At 31.7% G+C, this 22,757-nt stretch overlaps 1 protein-coding gene and 1 long non-coding RNA gene across 5 annotated transcripts in view; both read right to left on the minus strand.

Moving 5' to 3' along the window:
• Positions 1 to 12,072, minus strand: part of LOC127712680 (low-density lipoprotein receptor-related protein 2-like) — a 110,866-nt gene extending 98,794 nt beyond the window's left edge. Inside the window, exons 1-4 of one of the 4 annotated variants that reach the window (XR_007987242.1) lie at positions 11,942 to 12,057; positions 10,075 to 10,170; positions 7,792 to 7,902; positions 5,560 to 5,806 (exon numbers count right to left, since the gene is read on the minus strand). Coding sequence is in view for 1 of the 4 variants with exons in the window: in XM_052219275.1 (XP_052075235.1) it covers positions 7,792 to 7,906; positions 10,079 to 10,132 (169 nt within the window). In the remaining 3 variants the exon portion in view is untranslated. Of the gene's footprint in view, positions 1 to 5,559; positions 5,807 to 7,791; positions 7,907 to 10,074; positions 10,171 to 11,937 lie in introns of those variants that run through there. The other 3 variants (XR_007987241.1, XR_007987240.1, XM_052219275.1) reach the window with 3 other exon arrangements.
• Positions 2,677 to 5,558, minus strand: LOC127712682 (uncharacterized). The gene is made up of 3 exons (XR_007987243.1): positions 5,539 to 5,558; positions 3,824 to 3,885; positions 2,677 to 2,995 (listed from the first exon to the last, which is right to left on the minus strand). It is a non-coding gene; the product is annotated as an uncharacterized LOC127712682 (long non-coding RNA).
• Positions 12,073 to 22,757: the final 10,685 nt, after the last annotated feature.

A 22,757-nucleotide genomic window follows, 5' to 3' on the forward strand; every position in this document is an offset into this window, starting at 1 on the left:
TTTCTTGTATCATATTCTAATAAAATATTCATCCAGCTTACACACAAAGAGATGATCAGAGAAAAGACTCGTGGTAATCCCCGTATTTGTATTTAATTCATTCTTATCCTGAATATGAATGCAATAATTTCCTCTAGACTTTAAACAAACATCAATTAATCAATCATCAGGAAGGACCTTCTCAAGACAAAATTAAAGAAGCTAATATTATCCTTTAACTTTACACATTCCACTTTATAGAGGATGTCTTTCCATTGCTTAATGCATGGTAAGATCACTCTGTTGATTGCATCTATGTCATTTAATTTGAAAAAAAAAACATATATTCCTATTCCGACAGTTCTGTTTAAAAGCTTGATTGACACATTGACGATGGACCAATCGTGGCTATATGGACATCAACTCTTTACGACAAAACAAATGATTTATATATTATAAAAATATGGTCCATAGCGTTTTTTCTGGATTTACTTTCAACAGGAACGCTCAAAGCAGAATATTTGAAATCCAAAGATGTAAAAGAACCGAAACAGTTGAAGAGAGCTTTATGAACAAAAAGGACCTTAATGATAATTTCATTTCTAAGTATTAAGCGAACAATAAAAGAAAAAGTTTGGTATAATACAGTACCGACGTACCTACTACTGAGCTGCAATTTTCAGCTTCAAGTGTTTTATGTAGCAACACTGCACCAAGACTTAAATTTGAAATTATATATGTTTCAGTCAATATGATATGACATGGCTTTTATATTTTCATGTCCCTAATAAAATGTTGATTCTTAGAAAGAATCTATATTTCTAAGAATTCTAAATGAACAAAAGTTGGGGGTCATCTGTTCTAACGTTTAACTAACTCCACCATGATTTAGATTATCGTTTTGGGAATATACCTCGCAGGTGACACGGTTATGTGTCTCATGTTGTCGTCATACTACCGTCCAAATGTTCGATCGTATAAAACGTGTCTTTTGTAACAAGACTGGATGCACTGTGTATTATAAACGTTTTAATTTATCAGGAGGCATTTAATCCTTCTACAAATTTGATGTAGCTCAACCTTTTGTTGTCTGTGTAGTGTCCTGTTTACTCTCCTCTGTTTGTTTTGTTTTGTCGTTTTTTCGTTTTTTCTCGGTATATTTTCCATATTTCATTAAAAAACGGATTACATATATAAAATAACACCTACCTAATACGATATCTTTTCCATCTGTATGAAGATATGTTTGTTTAATATTTGATATGATATCGTCTGTTGAAGGATGATTAAAAATTCGTATTTACATCTGACTAAAGAGCGTATGATAAATGATTACATATTTAGATCACTTAAAAGAGAGGAATTCAAATATTAGACTTTTTCATTGTTTTTCGTTGACAACGGCTTCTGAGGAATTCCTTTGTCATTATTACAATCGCAAATGCCTGAAACTATATCACATACAAATCCTTTCATAAAATCATGAAATGAATTTGAAGGCTACATCATTAACAAAGTTAACTACTGGATGTAATGCATATGATGACAAAATGATGGGATTAAATGAAAATATATGAGGTAAAAATGCAAAATGTTGTCACAGGATGTACATAGGTCAGGTTTGGGAATTTTTGTCAGATGTTCGGACTCCTTGGTATTTTTCCTACAAGGGACATAGTTTTGGACAAATTATTTCTATGCGTAATTTGTATATATTTGCTAGAAGGACTAAATATGGAAGGTTGATTCTACTAAAAAGATAGGCGGATGAACACTAAGAATGTGTGAATGAGACAAAAACCAGTTCAAACAGCAGAAAACATCCCAAGCTTCTGAAGTTCATTCAAAAGGGTCACAGCGAGCAAATCCCGCGCCCGAAAGCGGGTTTTAGCTAATCCCTAAACAAAAATGAGTAATAGTTTAGAAAAGATGCCACGCTAAACTAAAATAAATAATAAATAAATAAAATAATTAAATGATCAATCCGAAACACTGTATGACCATGACTTGTAACACATTATTTTCTTTACAAAAAAAGAGTAACGGTTGGACATTCAATAATAATTTAATTGTCCTAATTTAACATTTTATCCACTGTCAATATGATGCAACAGTTTTATAAAATCGTATAAAAAGAGCAACGTTATCAGTCTGTAAATAACATCAAATTACGAGAACAGTTTGAGATAAAAATGTGCAAACAAAATCATTTCATTATCTATTCAAATGTCAAAACAGGAATTGATAATCTTAGAAATATACATATACCACAATATTGTACAGCACATCCTAGATACAATGATGGTTTTTTTTAGCGACCTTGACTGGCAATTAAGCCCTCGCTCGGTCGGTAGATACAAATTAAAACGACTTTTTATATTTAATCACGTTGAAGTTTAGAAAAACATAGCAATATTTCTAAAATGCTTACATATATATGCTATCTTTGTTGATTGTTATGGCAATTTAAAAATTACATGTTGCTGTATTTCACCATTCATTCATTATCATGATTATAATGTTTTGTGAAAATGTATCAATTATACACATGTGTTTATATATATAAAGTATGTCCTCTTGTACACTTATCGGTCTGAGGTTGACACTGCATATTTTGAATGTAAGTGAATGTAAGAGATATTCGCAATCTATAAAAAAAAACAGAACACACGAATAAATGCACTATATATAAAAAGGTCGCATGTACACAATATTTTATCTACCTCTGTTTACAAATGAAATAAAAGATAATATTACAAAAGTATGATAGTTATGGTGGTCAAACAGCCTCATTAGCATTCGTTTTTGCATTGATCATAATGAGGTTCTGTTTACATACCATGAACATGTTTTCAACTTTGAACGATTGCCAGATATGTGTTGTGTTATTTATGTCTGGTCGTAGGTAGCACATGTTAGGAGTTACTTCGCATTCATTAAAAAAATTTCAAATAAAATGTGTCATTGTTCCTTCTGAAGTATTCACGGCTTTATTTAAACATTTCTTTTATTACATCTGCAAATAGATAGAATTTCTCAACAAATAAACATAATATATTAGTAATATGGTGACTACAGTGTAACATGCATTTATCAAGTCATCAACTAGCATATAGAAAGGTCAGCTAAAGATTTGTAAAACTCGATTAGTGGGGAATGTTTTTGTACAATATCGTTCAATGTATTAATCATCAATGAAGCTGTGCATAAGAAGTCATACTCATTTATATATTAGCCACCAGCTATTGCAGATATTCGCATTGTGATGATACAGTAGTTCCTTTACTTTGAGCGGTTGAGGTTCTCAGATCGGTTTCAATAATGACACGACACTTGTTTAGGTATATACAGTAAATGTTTTTGTTTTCATGAAAGTTGTATTATCGTCATAAAAATTTGGCCATACGTTCAGTGGAAGTCCGTTTTCGGTACTTCGAGTTTCATCGGATGGTGTGAAACATATTCCGCGCTATCGTCTTTTGTGTATATTATCATATTTGATTTTCCAATGTCTAGTCGTTTGATAATTTGGAAAAATAGGAAAAATGTTTTTTACAACAACTTTAATCCTTTTTTTCGTGGGTTTATTTTGTTTGTTGAATTGTTTAAAATGGAGTGAAAAGATACCACGATGACACTTCAAGTCTAATAAAAAAAAAACTTGTGGACACAAAGATAAAAAAAAAACGACGGAAAGAAAAAAAATAAATAACAAAACATTGCAAAGAAAAGTAAAGATTGAGCAACAGGAATTACTAGAATTGTAAATTTTTTAGCAAAAATTTACTTTTAGGGTCAGGTAACTGTAATACATTGTTATGTTTCAGCATCAATAAAATATTACCTGTTAAGTATACAAAAAAATTGGTCAACTAATCAGAATCAGCAACAAAAGGAACAGCAAATCTGCAAATAAAAAAAGTACATAAAGGGTCACAGAATCATTGACACTTTTTTACACATTAATTAAACGCAACCATATCCTGTATAAATCTTAGTTTAAACATATTTATTTATAGTGGATTGGGAACCAAGTTATTGCAACTTATATTAATCCCTTCCCACTTTGCAGGTGCGAGTGCTGCCTTGTAGCGGAGTTAGCCTGCTCTTTTTCGAAATCTACAAGGATGTCTGTTACGTGCAAGATATATGACTCTCTCTCTTAACACGGGTCAGCCATTTATCGTCCCCTTCCGACGGACTATCATCGTTTCCTCAAGACCATACTCGCAAATCTTGAGTATATACGAAAAAAATAGATATTGTGTATTGTCTTTCTATCAAAACAAAAGACAACGAGTCGGTCATTCAACTACAATTAAGAGCAAAAGCCATTTAGACAAGTAGTGAATGAAATAAGAGGGACTGTCATGGATCGTCAACGTCAAATTCCCTCAATAAAATCAAAACAACATTAAGTAAAAACCAATACGCAACTGCTGACATGATTATAAATGCCCTGGTGGTAAAAGCAGACGAACATGATATTTTGCACTCAACCATCCCCATTATATATTTTGACCGAATGCTTAGATTTTAAAACACATTGTCTCTTTCACTAAAGATGCAGATCAGTCGAATTAGAAGAAACAGCTAAAAAGTCGATTTATGCTTTTTGAACACCGGTATACTACTATTGTCTTTATGTAATAAACAATAACAAACAGTATCCTGTCGGATATAATTCAAAGGAGGTGAGGAAATAAATAAAACAACTTACAATGGTCATCTAGAGATCATCAATGAATGCTCTTAGATTCGAGAGGAAGTCTAAAGGTACTTAAAATAGCTGTTTTAATAATACCAAGCCATGCTTATCCATAATACGATGGCTGTACTTTTTCTAACAACTAGCTTATGCTGATATTTTGGTGAGATGTATTAATAAGAACAGTATATCTGATAGTCCGAAACCAATTTTTATGCGACAGGTACACATAACCTTAATTCAATTACTGTAAGTCTCCCTGTTAAGCAAGAAACCTACCGCTATGCAAGATCGATTTACTATCATCCTTTCATAATCAACCACAAAACTTAAAATTAGATTGAATTTTGAGGGTTAACAATTGCCCGCGTTCTTTTATTCTATGTGACTTATTTGTTTTCAGATTTGTGTATATGTTGTCTTTTTTACCGTTATTTTGCATTACATTGTTGTTTTCTTTTGATTTCGTATATCACTTTATATGAATTTTACATTAATTGTGGATTTATTGACATTAAAAAGGGAATTGTAAAGGTACCTATCTCAAGTCATGACCTTCGTCGGTGGCTGTCTTATATCATGGTTTATGTTTAACGCACCGATGCCTTTCCATTTTTTGTTCCAATACATACATATATTAGACCGTTGATTTTCCTGTTTAAATGGTTTTATACTAGTTATTTTTCGGTCACTTTATAGCTTGCTGTTCGTTGTGAGCCAAGGCTCCGTACTTTGATCTATTGTGGTTTACCTTTACAAATTATGACTTGGATATAGAGTTGTCTCATTGGCAACTCATACCACATCTTCTTATATTTATATTTGAATGAACTCAATTTCACCAAACTTACATAGAAGATTACTATTGTTGAATAGAAGCAGAATACACTGATGTTGTCGTCGTTTCTATAACTGAACTTGGAGCTATGTACAATGACGATGTAGCTGCAATGCCAACCGAAGTTGATATATACACAGAAGATGACTGTAGCTGAGATGTACGTGTGGGTGATATTTCAATTCGAAATAAAATTGGTGATGGGCATATGTTCAACTCGGAAACACATTGTCCGTTATAACATCTGTGTAAGCCTTCATGACACTCGTACGCATTTGAACCTAAAAAAACATTAAGATCGTGAACAAGGGGGAGTAAAAATACAATGAGATGACACGATCAAAATTTTCATATAAAACTGCAAACAACATTGTAGGAGCTCATTTTCTCACGTACGTTAGTCATGAGGATGCGATATTGAAGAATGAACCTTTAGTAAACCAACTATTTATTAACCTGTAGAATATTTTAAATGTTCTATGATAAAACTAAACACATCTTTATTTCCAAAATGTCGCAGTTAGAAATAACACTGTTGTACAAAATTGGCTAATTAGTGAAAAGTAATATTGAAAAGTTCAATGTTAGATAACGTTATTATAGTCTATGTTAGCTACTCGTTTTGTTCTTGTTTTACGATTCGGATGATGTTTAGTTGCATAATGCCATACGATTCAATCAATGGAAAGTTAATGACGTTGCTTACATGACATGTTTTTTTCGCGATATCAAACTGCGACTTATCGGGAAAAGATGCATTTTAGAGTGAGTTTAATCCTAAGCTTGAAGACGAGTACATGGACCCTTTTTTTAAATTGCTATTTTACTTGATACAGTATGAAGATTATCTATTTCAATTCGTATGTAGAAATCACCGATGCTTTGTTAAAAACTAAATGAATGTACAACTATCAGTTTTGTGTATTAAATTCATGACACGTTTTAAAAAAATTAATCATTTTCATAAGAATTGTTACAAGTATTAATAATATACTTTTGTAGAGAATATATTTCACATATTTTCACAAATCTCCACATGTGTTTATCTTTTGAAACGAAAATAGTTCAGTATGTATGCCAAAGGTAAGTATACCAAATATCGACCCCATTTATCTTTTAATTTAGCACATGCAGTCCACTGACAAGTTATTTAATGCATTTTATGAATGATGAACATGTTAATGTACAACAAAAATTTATCCTGCTTTGTACAAGACCGAGATGCCGAATCGAATTATCAAAGTGCTAATTCAAAAGGTAACCGTCCACAGGAAAACATTTTACACTTCAACTGCTAAGAAACATTATTATGACCCGAGCTGAACATTCTTTGCTCTAACTTCTTAATTTCGCTTGCGTATGCAGTATGGTAGATGCAGCAAATACCAAATTTAAAAGTATTTGATTTTACCCGTCCGGAGTTCGAACACTTGAACTTTCGCACTCGAGGCAAACACACTACCACGAGTTCACTGATGCTGTTTTACGATTCTGAATACTTATCAATCTAGTGAAATACATCTAGTAACAATCCAACAACGTCTGTATATGGAGTATATACAAAATAATAGATACATCGCAGGGTTTTGCAGGGTTTTGCAATGAAAAATAAAATCACAAAAATACTGAACTCCGAGGAAAATTCAAAACGGAAAGTCCATAATCAAATGGCAAAATCAAAAGATAAAACACATCAAACGAATGAATGACAAATTTCATATTCCTAACTTGGTACAGGCATTTTTTTATGTAGAAAATGGTGGATTGAACCTGGTTTTATAGCAAGCTCAACCTCTCACTTGTATGTAAGTCGGATCAAATTCCATTATATTGACAATAAACAATGGATTGTAAATGAAAATGAACCTTCATTAATTTTGTTCCTTCGATATGCTTTACTTGGTTTAAGGAACGCTTAGGAGGAGGAGATGATTTGTATAAGGGACGTGTTAGTTGTTTTTCGATCCTTACATTGTGTAGCTGTAAGTTTTATTTATTTATTTTCTAAATAAAATTTTGTTTTGATAAGAATTTGTTTTAACTTCTTTTGATTCGACCGTCACTGATGAGTCTTTTGTAGATAAATGTGCGTCTGGTGCAAATACACAATTTCAATCCTGGTATCTGTAACGAGTTTACCTAAAGTAGGAATGTTAAAATATCCTGACATGTTAGTAGCGATATTTATTTTCGCGTTTGATGTCTATTGTCTGATTATTGTTCTGTAGAAAATGCAAAATAAATTAGATACAGAAACTTTACTTACAGTTTAGTTCATCAGAGCGATCTCCACAATTGAAATCATTGTCGCACCTATTTTCATTAGGAATACATTGTCCATTATAACATTGAAACTGGTTTGTATCACATGGTTCGACTGCCTGTTTGGGAAAAACACAAAATGACGTAAACGAACAGCTGATTATAATCTGACTTTATAGTTGTTTTTATGTTGCACACTTATAAAATAGACAACATATGTTGATATTACGTCAACGTAACCGAATTCAATTTAATTTTGATTTACCTTTGTCATCAAATATTTCACAGCGCTTAAAAACAAGAACTTTTAAAAGATAGGAACGGACAATTAAAATCAATGCAGGAAAAGTCAATATCTCTAGCACTGTTATGCTGATATAGAAAATAACGAAACACATATGATAAAAAAAACAATTATAAATTGGGTGCCTTTCCTATATAAAATGACAAACAGACAAATGAAAGCAACTATATATTCTTGTTTCAAAATATAACGAAAGGACAACTGTAATCCAAATAATAATGTTTGAACAACAACAACATAGTATTACTCATTTTCCGTTTTGTCTATTCAAAGTCAAAATATGTTACAGATAATTTTTTAACGTTTTAGCTTTTTGTTTGATTTATTTTTTGTGAATTACAGAGTTGTTTAACAATAAAAATACAATGATGAAATATAATTTCAGGGTGCAAAACACCAGTATACACGTGAGATCGTGTGCACGATGAACCCTTCTTTTAGATGGGAATCTGATGAATATTCTAGAAGATATTAATATATTGGTAGGTTGTGCCGCTAACAATTTTTTAGTTGTTTTTGTGTTTTCTGTTGTCTTATTTTTCGTCTGTCATACATGTTTATGTTACTTGTTTATTGCTTAAGTATTAAGCAGACCGTTTTCAAATTGTTTTACATTTTATAAGGCCAGTGCCTTTTACATGTTGCTACACTAGTACTTGAAGGGTTTTGCTTATTATTGCATATCGTAGGGTGAGCTATAATTGATAACATCCACATTCATTGGTCAGTAGTTGTGTAGTTGTTTAGTTGGGAAGCATACATACTCATCTAATTTTCATAAATAAACATGCATATCTGTCAATGAACATAGACTATAGAGCACCAAGAAAAAGACCAAGCTTGTTTTTTTTTATAATCTATGATATACAAGACCAATAACTGGCCCTGATCTCCGGTGCTACAAATATTTGTAATATGACAGATAACTGATACAAATGATTTTGAAAACTATGACCAATTGGATTGAAATGAATTAATTTTATTGATGTAATCATTATAGATAAAAGTGTTCAAATTATTTTATGTACAATGTTTGCTGTAAAATTATAAACTACAGGCAAACATCAAGTAGCAGTGTGACATATGTATAGATTGCGTATACGCTACAACTGAACTTTATCAACCTACTGGTAGAATAAATCGTTTCCATAGAAACCAAGAAAAGATTGAGGAAAAATGTTCAACTTTATCAAAAAAAGTAAAATCACAAAAATACTGAACTCCAAGGCAAAATCAAATGCTCAAACACATCAAACGAAGGGATAACAACTGTCATATTCCTGACTTGGTACAGGCATTTTCTTATGTAGAAAATGGTGGATTAAACCAGGTTTTAAAGCTAGCCAAAGCTGGTTAATAGTCTAATTCGGTAGGTCACATTTGTGAAAAGGGAACGGGATTTTAGTTACGACATAAGGAACATATCCGATATGATCTGTGAAACGGATATTCCATAACGGTCAACCTACTCGTGATGGCGTCCGTAAATTTGCGAAGTGATGATTTCAACTTCACCATTTGGAACTAAAAATGGAAAGGTCACAATTGGGAATCTGAAATCATCTCTTTTGTCGTAAAGTTTTGTTTTCAACCGACCGTCATTGTCAATTTCTAGTTGTAAGTCAAGATATGAGGCAGACTGACTTAACATAAAATCAGAAAACATTGAACTAGACACGAACGAGAAAACATCGTGTATTTCGTGGCAGTCAGTGTTTATTGGTAAAGGGATACGGAATGCCCCGAAAGAACCACCGAATATCGACAGGAAAGCTCAAAATCCTATTTTAATTAATAAATATTGGAATCGATCATTTACTTGTGCATTTCTGAAGGGAAAATCGTCAAACTATAGACAATGAACTTATAAACAAATATATGCCAATAATAAACACGACAGTGATTTGATATAAAAAGTACTGTATTTCGAAACCCAATTTGACAACTGTCTCATTTACTTGATCTTATACTTCATGTTTGTACTTACACATATATAAAAGACGACAACGATTGTTAATGTGATTATGGCAGTCTTCTTCATTACTTTCTGGTATACTAAAATTCCTCATATAAAGTCACCTTTAATTAAAAAAAAATGGTCAAATTATGATACAATCTTCTATATTATCTATACTTATAGACACATTAATGTGATACCGTTAAGTCCGTTAAAATATTCCCATTGCCAACTTTGAAAGTATTTTCAAGAATAAATGCTGAATAAATTTCGTAAAAAAATATTCACAAAACTACCAAACTCCAAGGCAATTAAAAAATATGGGAAGTCCATATTTCCTACTTGGTTCAGGCGTTTTCTTAAGAAAATGATTGGGATAAACCTGGTTTTCAAACATATTTGGTTAACATGACAATAATTTAGATCTAGCAGCCAAAACGGTGTCAACATTGTCACACACATACAACATAACTGACTTAAAAAATCAAGACGCAAAAAATGAAAGACCAAACGGGACTTCATGTTTCCATCTTATTAAATCAAAGTATATTCCGATGCATAAATGCAACAAATTCATATGTTCAGTAGTTGTCGTTTGTTGATGTGGTTCAAAAGTGTTTCTCGTTTTTCGTTTTTTATATAGATTAGACTGTTGGTTTTCCCGTTTGAATTGTTTTACACATGCCATTTTTGGGGCCCTTTATAGCTTGCTATTCGGTGTGAGCCAAGGCTCCGTGTTGAAGATTGTACTTTGACCTATAATGGTTTACTATTACAAATTGTGACTTGGATGAGAAAGTTGTCTCATTGGCACTCATACCTCATCTTCTATCTATAAAACTATCCGAGAGGTCGATTGGTTATGTTAGTTGCAGTCTGTTGTAAGGTGCACTATGAATGAAACATATTTTATGACAGAAATATGTTCGACAAAATTGCATTATTACAATATCTCAATACAGGTACAGTGTAACACGAGTAACAAATGATATTACCTGTGTAGTGATACTAAACTTCCCTCTTTTAATATCTGCGTGTTAAAACGCAAGTCCTATTCACCAATGAATTTCAGTTATACTTCCTCATGTTTATATGTAAGGACAATTATATATATGTGTTTCACATTTGATGAAATGCTTATATTCTTTAGAAGAACCGCATTGGTGCTTGTTTCGAGTGTAGAAGGTCGTGAATTCGATTAGCTAGTTTGTTTCAAGACAAATTACAACCTGAATACTCAAAAGTATGACTGTCCCAAATAAGGGGAAGGTCCTCCCTGTCATTTTCAATATAAGCTAAGCGTATGACATTGTACTGACAGCAGCTTTGATTTGTTGGTAGTAGCACCCACCGTCACATTATTTATTTGTATGCTAACGTATAGCATACTTATCAGCGAGTTAGGCTTGTACTCTCTTTCTTAATGTACATTGCAAAATAAAAAGCAGGAAAGAGTGGTATCTAAAACATGCATTGTCTATTCAAATGAAATATTATCATATAGGAACAAAATGTCTACGTCTTCGAACATAGGTTTCATGTAATTATTTTTTAAACAATGCATTTAAAATACTGAGATGAAACATATTAGGACCGTTAGTAGACATTCGATAGACCACTGAATTCTTCCAGATACAGTTGTAGCTACACCATTACATGCATGACGTATTACGAAAAGATGTATAAACACTTGATTGAAGTAGAGGTATACTTAAAGTAAACATAAACATATATTATAAATAATAAAGGGAAAGTTTGATTATCTTAGTGTGTATAATTCCTAAACTAATTAACGAACAAGACGGGATTTAACGTATATTAAGGTACATGTATATGCGTTCATTCTGATAATTTCCAAAAGTGTTATCAATTAGATTGAAACAACATACTTACAACTTTGGTCGAACTTTCTCAAAGTGACTGTTGTTAAAGATTTCGTTGCAAACCTATACTCGACGGGAACTATATTATAGTACGGAAAAGAAATACGCAATAAAATATCTGGACTTTCCCATGCTTATATAATTTAACTAAAAGATTAAAATTAGTATTTTATCTATTAAATATTTCCTTTAAGGAATATTGATTTTAAAAGAAAATAAAAATGCCAGACTTTGACAGTAAGACTGAACTCGAACTTATACGGCCGTAAAATTTTGTGATAAACCAATTGCAAAGTCCGTCCGTCCGTCCGTCCATCCGTTCGTTAACTCTCATTTCGATAACGTTACCTTGCTTCAACCAATTATCAAGTATTTAAAAGCAACGGAAAAAAGCCTCCATTTTGATATTGACAATTGCTTTCTGTGTTATTCCAGAGTTACGAAATTTTAACTATTTGAATAAAGACAATATTTCACTTCTGGGACACCTACAGCCCTTGGATGGTGTTAACCTCCCCAAAAAAATTGTATGGTGTAATGGTGTATGGCATATGGTGCAATGGTAGAAGGCGTATGGTGCTATGGTGTATGGTGTAAGAGAATGGTGTAATGATGTAACGTGCGATCGGGAATGGCGTGACTGATTGGTGTACGAAATTTAAAACTATGCAAATTATTGACAAGAACTTATTTTTAATTTTATACATTAATTTACAATATTGTGATCAAAATTCGATTTTTTAAATGAATAAATAATTTTGTATATTGTATATAACTTTCTTTGAAATTGAATTGCATTATTGTGTAATGTGTAAGGTGTATGGTGCAGAGGTGTAACGTGTATGGTGTAATGGCACAGGGTGTATGGTGTAATGGTGTATGGTGAATGGTGTAATGGTGTATGGTGTTAGAGGGAAGTTTACACAATCCAAAGACTGCTACTCCGCTGTGCGTGGATTGAATTTGTGAAAATATTGCATTTCAGTTGGTAGCATCATTTCGATTTTTCATTTTTTCCGTAATAATTTAGACAATTTTTATATATCCCTATATATCAATATATACTCTTACTCCAGTAAGCCCAGATTGATTTCCTTAAAACTTAACAACATTTTTAAGATGAATAAAAGGCGCCCCTTTCGATGTTTTTAGTATTCTTGTTTTTTCTTTTTCAGATTAGCCTGACTTTAGTTGTCATATTGAAGTAATTAGAAAAGACAGAAGCTAAATTCAAAATATTTTAAATGAGAAAAACACTTGGTTTAATTTATGGCAAAACTATGAAGAAAAAAAAATCAAACAAATATGACAGCAAGAGAAAAGACAACTATTTAATAACAGACTTCTAAATAGTAGGGGACAGGCATATAAAAAAAATGCAACGGGATAACATATTTTTGAGAGTGCTCAAACAACCTGAAAACCTGTGTTAGTGATGTAACAAAATAACATAAGAGAAAAATGAAAAACTCAGCTGGAAATAATTTTACTCGTTAGATTTTCTGGAAGGACCAAAACAACGTTTAAGAATAAGTTTTTATAAAATTTAAGGGTAAAAAGTAAAATCACAAACATACAGAACTCCGAGGAAAAGTCCCTAATCAAATGATAAAATCAAAATCTCAAACACATCAAACGAAAAGATAACAACTGTCATATTCCTGACTTGGTACAGGCATTTTCTTATGTAGAAAATGGTGGATCGAACCTGGTTTTATAGCTAACTAAACATCTTGCATCAAATTCCATTATAATGAAATCGATGCGTGAACAAAACAAACAGACATAATAAGTAAAAATGTTAAAAATAGGGGCACAGCAGTCAACGTTGTGTTATAATCTTAATCACAATAAAAACAAACAAATATTTAACAAAGAATATTTTATTTATATATGTTGAATCCACCCATAAAGGATTGACATATTTTAAGTACTGGGACCGAATGGTTAGATAAAAATTAACTCTGACGTAGAATCGCACGTTTGAAGTCAGAATGTAAACGTCACACAGCTGGAGATGTAAAATAATTGTGTCGTTTAAAGTATGAAAAGAATATAGTCTATATCTATAGTTGTTAAAGGCATATCCTCTGCAGAATATAAATTAGAGGAAATTGAGATCTCAAAGATCTTTACCGGTTGGTTTTTATAAACTTGGATTAAATGTTCGTTTAAAAATTACGTGCATTAATGTAGTATAAAAATTTGGAAAAATCTGACAGCCAACTGAAATGGTGATTACCATCGAGTTTTGTTTTCAAAATGAGAACAAAATACAGAAGACGACCTAGCATTGAAACTTAAACTTCCGTTTACACACGAGGGGGTGGATGAAAAGAGTCACGAAGACTTAAAAGTTGAGCTGTTACAGTGACATGATTGCTTACTACTTGACTCTCTCTGTGCTGTGCACGACCTTAAATCCAGTTGAATTTATTATTTCATTCTTAAGGACTTCCTTGAAGTATTGTCGTCATACGACTACCACCAGTGTTGGTTATGATATCGGCCGGTACGAACACAAAAAAACTTTGCGAATATTCAAATCTAGTTTTTAATCCTTGAAATGGGCATATAAACTTTTCTTTTATTTATTTCTAAATTATTTTTGAAAAGTTATATGCAACATGTGCAAATGTCAACAACCTTCAGACATTTATCTGAATAGATGTTTTTGACAGATTTCTTCGATTACACCAATTTTCACAATAAAAAGAACATAATAAATACCCTGACGACCTCTGCTTCCAATTCATTTTCGACGGTGAAAGATAGTTTTGTACTTTTTTTTATGGAAATGAGTCCCGACAAATTTATTTTTTCTGTTGAATCTGTGTATATTTGAGAGAGTGACTTAATCTAACGGGCAGTCCGATTCTTCTGACCAAGCAGAAAATTGAGTGACCATCAATGGTTACTTGTTCTCCTCTACACGATAAAGGATAAGTTGAACCTACAGTACAAATTTAACAAAGCTATATATACCAAAAATTTCAACAAAATCTAACAACAATGAATAACGTATTCATTTATACATTTTTGTACTATTCAAAATAATAGGTTCAATATATGTTTTGCAAAGATCACCAGTGGTTCACTTTTCATTTGATACCTTAACTACTAACACATATTCTACATAGTTTTACATTTACAACTGTTTTGTTTAAAATATGTACTAATTTCTATTAAGTTGTTTTTATCGGGTCCCGTTTGGTGGGATTACATCTTACAAGGTCTATCCAAATCATTGTGCAAGGAATTCCGCTCATACCAATGCTAGTGACCGTTTTAAACTTGCAGTGAGATGAAGGGATTTTTGTTTGCTCCTTTTCAAAGGTCTTTCCGTGACTTTGAGATGAAGAACAGCAGTGAGATGAGAGGATTTTTGTTTGCTCCGTATCCGTGTCACAGCAGTACAGGCGCTGTTCTTTTGTTTTGTGTGTGTTTATTTTTCTGTAGATACTAATATTGTACCATGGATGGATACCGCATATTCTTTATTTTTTTCTGTTAAATTGATCATCATGTATAACTCTAATTGAAACGTTACATGTAAATATTTTTCCATTTACTTTTTTTGAAAGTGTTTTTTTCTTATACTGTCTGTTCTAAAATTTCTATAGCTCTGTAGTTATTATAATATTGGAAATATTATGAGTAATTATCAGTGCAATATAAACTGTTGTATACAATACATACTGCTAAACCAATCGGAATAAACAACAAAAGGAACAGCAAGTCTGCAAATAAAACAATATAAAATACAACGAAACACACAATATTTTCTAATTTTCTTGAAATAATTCTAAATCGTGTACTAGTAAATATATAAGGCTATCAGAGTATGTAGAACAAGAAGTAAAGTTGTACAAGTTTGATGGCCACTATGACTAAAGTACATCAAACAAAAGAGCAAAAGACATACCAAGAAAGAACAGAGATTATCAAAGACCATCAACATCATATTCCCTCAAAGAAAAAAACCAAACATCAATATATGCACCTGTTTACGTAATTATAATATGTTTAAACGTGTAGGCAAACTAATGTTTAGTAAATTAAAATTTGGTGCACTGAACCATTCCCATTTAGTTTTTGCTGATCTATGAAAAACCGACCCGACAACTAAACTTCTTATGGATTAGTCAAATATATAACAGAAGAAGCAGTTTATAAATAACAAAAATTACCTTATCATATGATAATAAAAGGAAGCGAGGAAATAAAAAAACAAACGTTGAATGCTTGCAGATTTTACAAGAAGTCTGTACTTTTAATTAATGCGTTATTTACTGGCTAGTTGTGTTTCAACTCTGTATATTTGAGGTGAGATGTAAGCACTACTTCACCCTATATGTACCTTAAATACAATCAAGTCTGATGAGGCATATATCATTTTCAACCAGAAGTTCTTACTTCGTTCAATTCAATGCACGAATATTTCCATGTAGGACAAAGTCACAAGTATTGCACATACTAATTTATAGACTCTGGGCCATGTGATCATATCATATGTAAGAAAAAATTACCAATCTCATCACCTCAAAAATAAAAAAAAAAAAAAGCGAGACGCAAATATGGTTAGAGAACCACATAACTAGTTTTAACACAACTACAGACTACTAAGATTGGCTGGGATGAGGTCTCAATTCGGTGCATGTACTTTCAATGTGTTTCAAATCTTGAACAACGTCTGTGGCTGTCTTATGTATTTAATTATATCTTTATTTCGCACCGATGCTATTTTTCCCCAATGTATGAGAAAGATATTATAAACCTCGATTTAACATAAAATCAATCATCTGTTTGACCAAACGTACATAGAAGATCACTATTTTCCGCATCAGGAGTGTAATCTTCATTTGTAGGAGTTACATATTCCACTGACGTTGTCGTCGTTTCTATAACTGAACTTTTTGACATGTACAACGATGGTGTAGTTGACATATACACAGATGCTTGTAACTGAGATGTACTTAATGAAGAAACTTCAGTTGCAGTGTGAGTTAAAGTTGGTGTTGGACATTGGTTCAAGTTGGTAACACATTGCCCGTTATAACTTCTGCATAAGCCTTCCGGACACTGATTCGGATCTGAACCTAAAATTTACACTAAAAACATCAACAAGTTGCAAGTAATTGTACAATGATATAAGAAGAACCATAAAATGGAAGTATGCATGTGGAGCTTAGCTTTTTATAACTCGGTTCGTCCTGAATATGCATGCGATAAACATTCTTTCGGAAAATATAACAGACGTGGATTTAAAACAACGACCTTATACATCAGCATATAAACCAAGAGTAATAGTGAAAAATCAAAGTTTTAAGCAAATATATATTGACTTGAACTTTCGATTTCTTTTTGTTCTTATTTTAAAATTCCAATCCATTGTAATGCCGGTTTTTGTGGGGTTTCTGTTGCTTAGTATTTAGTTTTCTACGTTGCGTTTTGTGTACTTTTGTTTGTCTTTGGGTCGTTCTTTCCCCATGGCTCTGTCAGTTTATTTTTATCCTATGTATTTTGTATATTTCATCTGTCTGGATGTGTTTATTTATTTGTTTTACAAAAGACAATGTTATTTATACTAAGAACCATTTAAAAAAATAGAAATGTTAAAATACGTTGACACGTTATGAGCTACAGTACACCCTGAGACTTCCTTTTAGTTATGGCCACCCTCTTGTATGGTCAACATCAAATGGTGGCCATTTATTGGGATATTCAATGTTGAGATGTTGGCCATTTATTTAGGTCATAAAACATAGGTTGATGTTTTATCTAATTATGTTACCTGTTGAAATCAATCAGGGTTGAAGTTTCAGCTTGTATGTTTCATAAAAATTTACCTGTACAGGTAACTCAGGTTTCTTTTAAAATTGACATTTCACTTTTTTTTAAATGTAGAATAAAATGTTGTTTTATTCTTTGTTAATATATATTATTTTTTCATTTTTCTGACTTTAAATTAAATCTATTTTTATCTATTACAATGCTTTTATTTTTTATTTGTTTTTTATCATTTTTTAATCTGTTTTTTTTATATGTAATTTGTTTCTTATTCTTTTAATTTCGTCTTGGTAATAATCTTGAGAAGAAATGAAAAAAAAATCAAAGATAAGTTATTGACTAGCATTTGAAAACAAAACAGAGAATCCTTAAATAATTATTTATCTAAGAAATAATAAAAAAGTTATTGTACATGATGTACATTGTATTGAATTGTTTGTTTCAAATATGAAATAGTTTTTATTAAGTTTAACTTATAATCATGCAAATGATGTGTGTAAAGGAACCACGAAGCAAGTAGTTTAACAAGCCTGTTTCTTAACAAAATAAAATGATCAATATCAATCTTTTTACAATAAATTTTGATAACAAAGTTGTACAATCTATTATTATTCAGGAAAACTACAAATATCATTAAATGGTTTAGGAAAAAATAGTTTTGTTTACCAAAAATGTTTTCAAATCTCAAAACAGGAGTTGTGCATGAAGAATAACTGAAGAGACTTTAATTTTTTGCTTCGTAAAATAATCTTAGAGTAGAAATGAAAAAAAAATAAGTTATTGACTAAAATTCTTATCATAATGAAAAATGTTTTTATCTCTATAAAGGATAGAGTGAATCTTCTGAAAAGAAATTATTTGAAAAAATAATTGTCTTGCTTTTTGAAATAATTGTAAACTTATCATATATGTTAACTTCAGGTTGGCTAATTTATGTCATTTATTAGACAATAAAGAGGGACGAAAGATACCAGAGGGACAGTCAAACTCAAAGATCGAAAACAAACTGACAACGCCATGGCCAAAAATAAAAAGACGAACAGACAAATAATAGTACAGATGACACAACATAGAAAACTAAAGACTAAGCAACACGAACCCCACAAAAAACTGGGGGTGATCTCAGGTGCTTCGGAAGGGTAAGCCGATCCTGCTCCATATGTGGCACCCGTCGTGTTGCTTATGTTATTACAAATCCGGTAAGTAGTCTAATTCGGAAGGTCACATTCGTGAAAAGGGAAGGGTATTGTAGTTACGACATAAGGAACATATCCGATATCATCTGTGAAACGGTTATTCCATAACGGTCAACCAACTCGTGATGGCGTCCGTTAAATTTACAAATTATCTCCCTTATTTAAAAAAATGTGTATAGAAACCATATATTTTGGGAATCAGCGTACAATAAGCTATCATTTGACGCTAGAAATGACATTTTAAACCGAATTTTACTATTTTCATATCAAAATAGATCTATACGGGTGGAAAGACCTACAATTGTTCTCTGAACAATTTTGTTTTTAATTTATAGGTAAGTTGCGTCGTTTTCTTTTTGCTTACTATTTTTGTAATTTCTTGCAATATGATATGTCAAGCCCTTTCCAATATTCTTAATTTTATAAATATTTATAAATAGAAGTGAAGTATCAAGCAGAGATGTTATGCTAAGCTATGAACACATTCAAATTGTCCTTGTACAATGAGTGTTGTAAAACTATAGTAATAATCTGTTTTCATAATACCAACTTTTGACTCCAGATTATAAAATGTTTTGACATTTTCAACTTTATCTGTGGTTAGACATCCTGGTACTCTGTCAAGTAAGAGTAACCAAAAGAAGTAAAATCAATCATAAAATCTGTGAACTTCGGGGGAGAGGGGGAATAGGTTGGGTGGGGGGTGGGGGGAGGGTGTGGGGGTTTACTGTTTTTCGATTATTTTATCGTATGATAAAAACATAAAAAAGTTTATTTCCTCCAAAAAATTCGGATTAAGAGCTTGATTTTACCTCTTTACGTTGCTCTTTGTTGACCGAGTACCATGGTGTCTAACTAGAGTGAGGATTACCTGTCCAAAAAGATAAACTCCGGAGTCAAAAGTCGGTAATAGGAAAATAGTCTATTGGCAAACACTAATTGGCTTCACAGGGAACTATGAAGCTGATAACACACAACCACTCTTCATTCGCAAAAAGTAAAATCACAAAAATACTAAACTCCGAGGAAAATTCAAAACGAAAAGTCCCTAATCAAATGACAAAATCAAAAGCTCAAACACATCAAACGAACGGATAACAACTGTCATTTTCCTGACTTGGTACAGGCATTTTCATATGCAGAAAAAAGGTGGATTAAACCAGGTTTTATAGCTAGCTAAACCTCACATTTGTATGACGGTCGCATAAAATTCAATTATATTGACAACGATGTGTGAACAAAACAAACAGACATAATAGGTAAAAATGTCAAAAAATAGCGGTAAAGCAGTCAACATTGTGTTATAATCTTAATCATTATAAAACCAAATGAATGTGTAACTAAGAAGCACATTAGCAAAAATGAAAGACAACAATACAAAATTTTACAATAGCACAATTACATAATGACGGAATGTATAAATACAGAGCCACGTCATATGTATCAACGAAACACAAAAATGCATATAGACAAAGCACAATTTAGCAAAAATGAAAGACAACAATACAAACAGTATCATAGAACAATGAAAAAATATACAGATCAAATAGAAAAGTATTCGTTTCCTTAGACGCAAAAAACAGGTTGACCACCATTTCCTGTTTACAATGAGTGTTGTTACAGAACATGTATTAGCATATAGGATGTGGTTGCATGGCAGATGTAAACCATTGCAACACACTACAGCTCAACATGATTAAACTGCAGACGAAACATAAAATCAGGAAAAATTGAAAATAGATACAAGCAAGACAACATCATGAAAGAGCCTTCTAGACCTATCATAAAGGGTTCAATATGGGATATTTAAGGATGGAAAATGGTGAATATGAGATGTCTAGTTCATTGTTAATTGTCATTTTTTAAATTTACTCATTTGAAAGAGAATCTATAAAAAAAACGAGAAACAAAATGTATGTTTATATCAAACACGGAAGTCCATTTTGATAAATATTATTCGAATAAGCAAAACTTAAATTATGGTCAAGTAAAAGAATAACAACCTCTGATTAGATCTTTAGGTATATTTAGTTTGGCTGTCCTTCTAGTATCTTTCGCCCCTCTTTTAGATAATAAGGTTTTGACAAAAGGGTGTTTTGAGAGTCTATAATTAAAATTTGGTTACTAACTTTATCTTAATGCACCTTGTGTATTTACACGTATATCAAAGATGACTAAGAATGTAAATGAAATTATAACAGTCTTCTTCATTACTCTTTTGTTTACTGAACCCTCTTATATAATTCTCCTAAAATTCAAAAAAGTAAAAATAAGCATACTGAAATTGAATATTCTACATTTTGTTTACTAGTAGCCCATGAATTGGCTACTATTTGATTTGATTTGATTTTTGGTGTTTTAACGCCATTGTTAAGCTCCGCATTTAGGTTATTTCGTGGCGGTCAGTTTTTATTGGTGGAGGAAGCCGCAGTGCCTGGAGAAAACTACCGACCTTCGATAGGAAAACTGACAATCCTAGTCAATTAAGATTGGAGTCGAGTGCATCCGTACGAGCGGGATTCGAACTCACAACCTCAGTGTTGACAGCTGGCTAGTGATTACAGATTACAGTAGTAACTACTTAGACCACTCGGCCACCGAGACTTCGAATTGGCTACCAAGTCTTAAGTCTGTTAACAATTTTTAAAAAAGGCAACAGTAGTATACTGCTGTTCGAAATTCATAAATGATTTGAGAGAAAGCAAATCCGGGTTACAGACCAAAACCGAGGGAACACATCAACTATAAGAGGAAAACAATAAAACAACAGAAACACCAAAGTGCAACAAAAAAGCAAATGCTAATGTAACACGCAGACACGAACTATAAGATACCAACTGCCATTTTCCTGACTTGGTACAGAAAAAAATGGTGGGTTGAATCTTGTTTTTGTGGCTAGCCAAACCTTGCGCTTTTATGGCAATGTTAAATATAACATTAAAATGACAACATTACATGGCAGAACTACAGTACAAATAAATGCAAGAACATTCAGGACAGAGAAATACACAAATAAACAATACAATAGTACATTTCGACATGCTAATAATTATCAAAGGTACCAGGCTTATATTTTAATACGCCAGACGCGCGTTTCATCTACATAAGACTCATCATATTTTTTATTTGTTTTTTATCATTTTTTAATCTGTTTTTTTATATGTAATTTGTTTCTTATTCTTTTAATTTCGTCTTGGTAATAATCTTGAGAAGAAATGAAAAAAAAAATCAAAGATAAGTTATTGACTAGCATTTGAAAACAAAACAGAGAATCCTTCAATAATTATTTATCTAAGAAATAATAAAAAAGTTATTGTACATGATGTGCATTGTATTGAATTGTTTGTTTCAAATATGAAATAGTTTTTATTAAGTTTAACTTATAATCATGCAAATGATGTGTGTAAAGGAACCACGAAGCAAGTAGTTTAACAAGCCTGTTTCTTAACAAAATAAAATGATCAATATCAATCTTTTTACAATAAATTTTGATAACAAAGTTGTACAATCTATTATTATTCAGGAAAACTACAAATATCATTAAATGGTTTAGGAAAAAATAGTTTTGTTTACCAAAAATGTTTTCAAATCTCAAAACAGGAGTTGTGCATGAAGAATAACTGAAGAGACTTTAATTTTTTGCTTCGTAAAATAATCTTAGAGTAGAAATGAAAAAAAAATAAGTTATTGACTAAAATTCTTATCATAATGAAAAATGTTTTTATCTCTATAAAGGATAGAGTGAATCTTCTGAAAAGAAATTATTTGAAAAAATAATTGTCTTGCTTTTTGAAATAATTGTAAACTTATCATATATGTTAACTTCAGGTTGGCTAATTT

Source organism: Mytilus californianus, unplaced genomic scaffold (assembly GCF_021869535.1).
Source record: "Mytilus californianus isolate M0D057914Y unplaced genomic scaffold, xbMytCali1.0.p SCAF_8, whole genome shotgun sequence".
In the NCBI taxonomy this organism is placed as follows: Eukaryota; Metazoa; Mollusca; class Bivalvia; order Mytilida; family Mytilidae; genus Mytilus; species Mytilus californianus.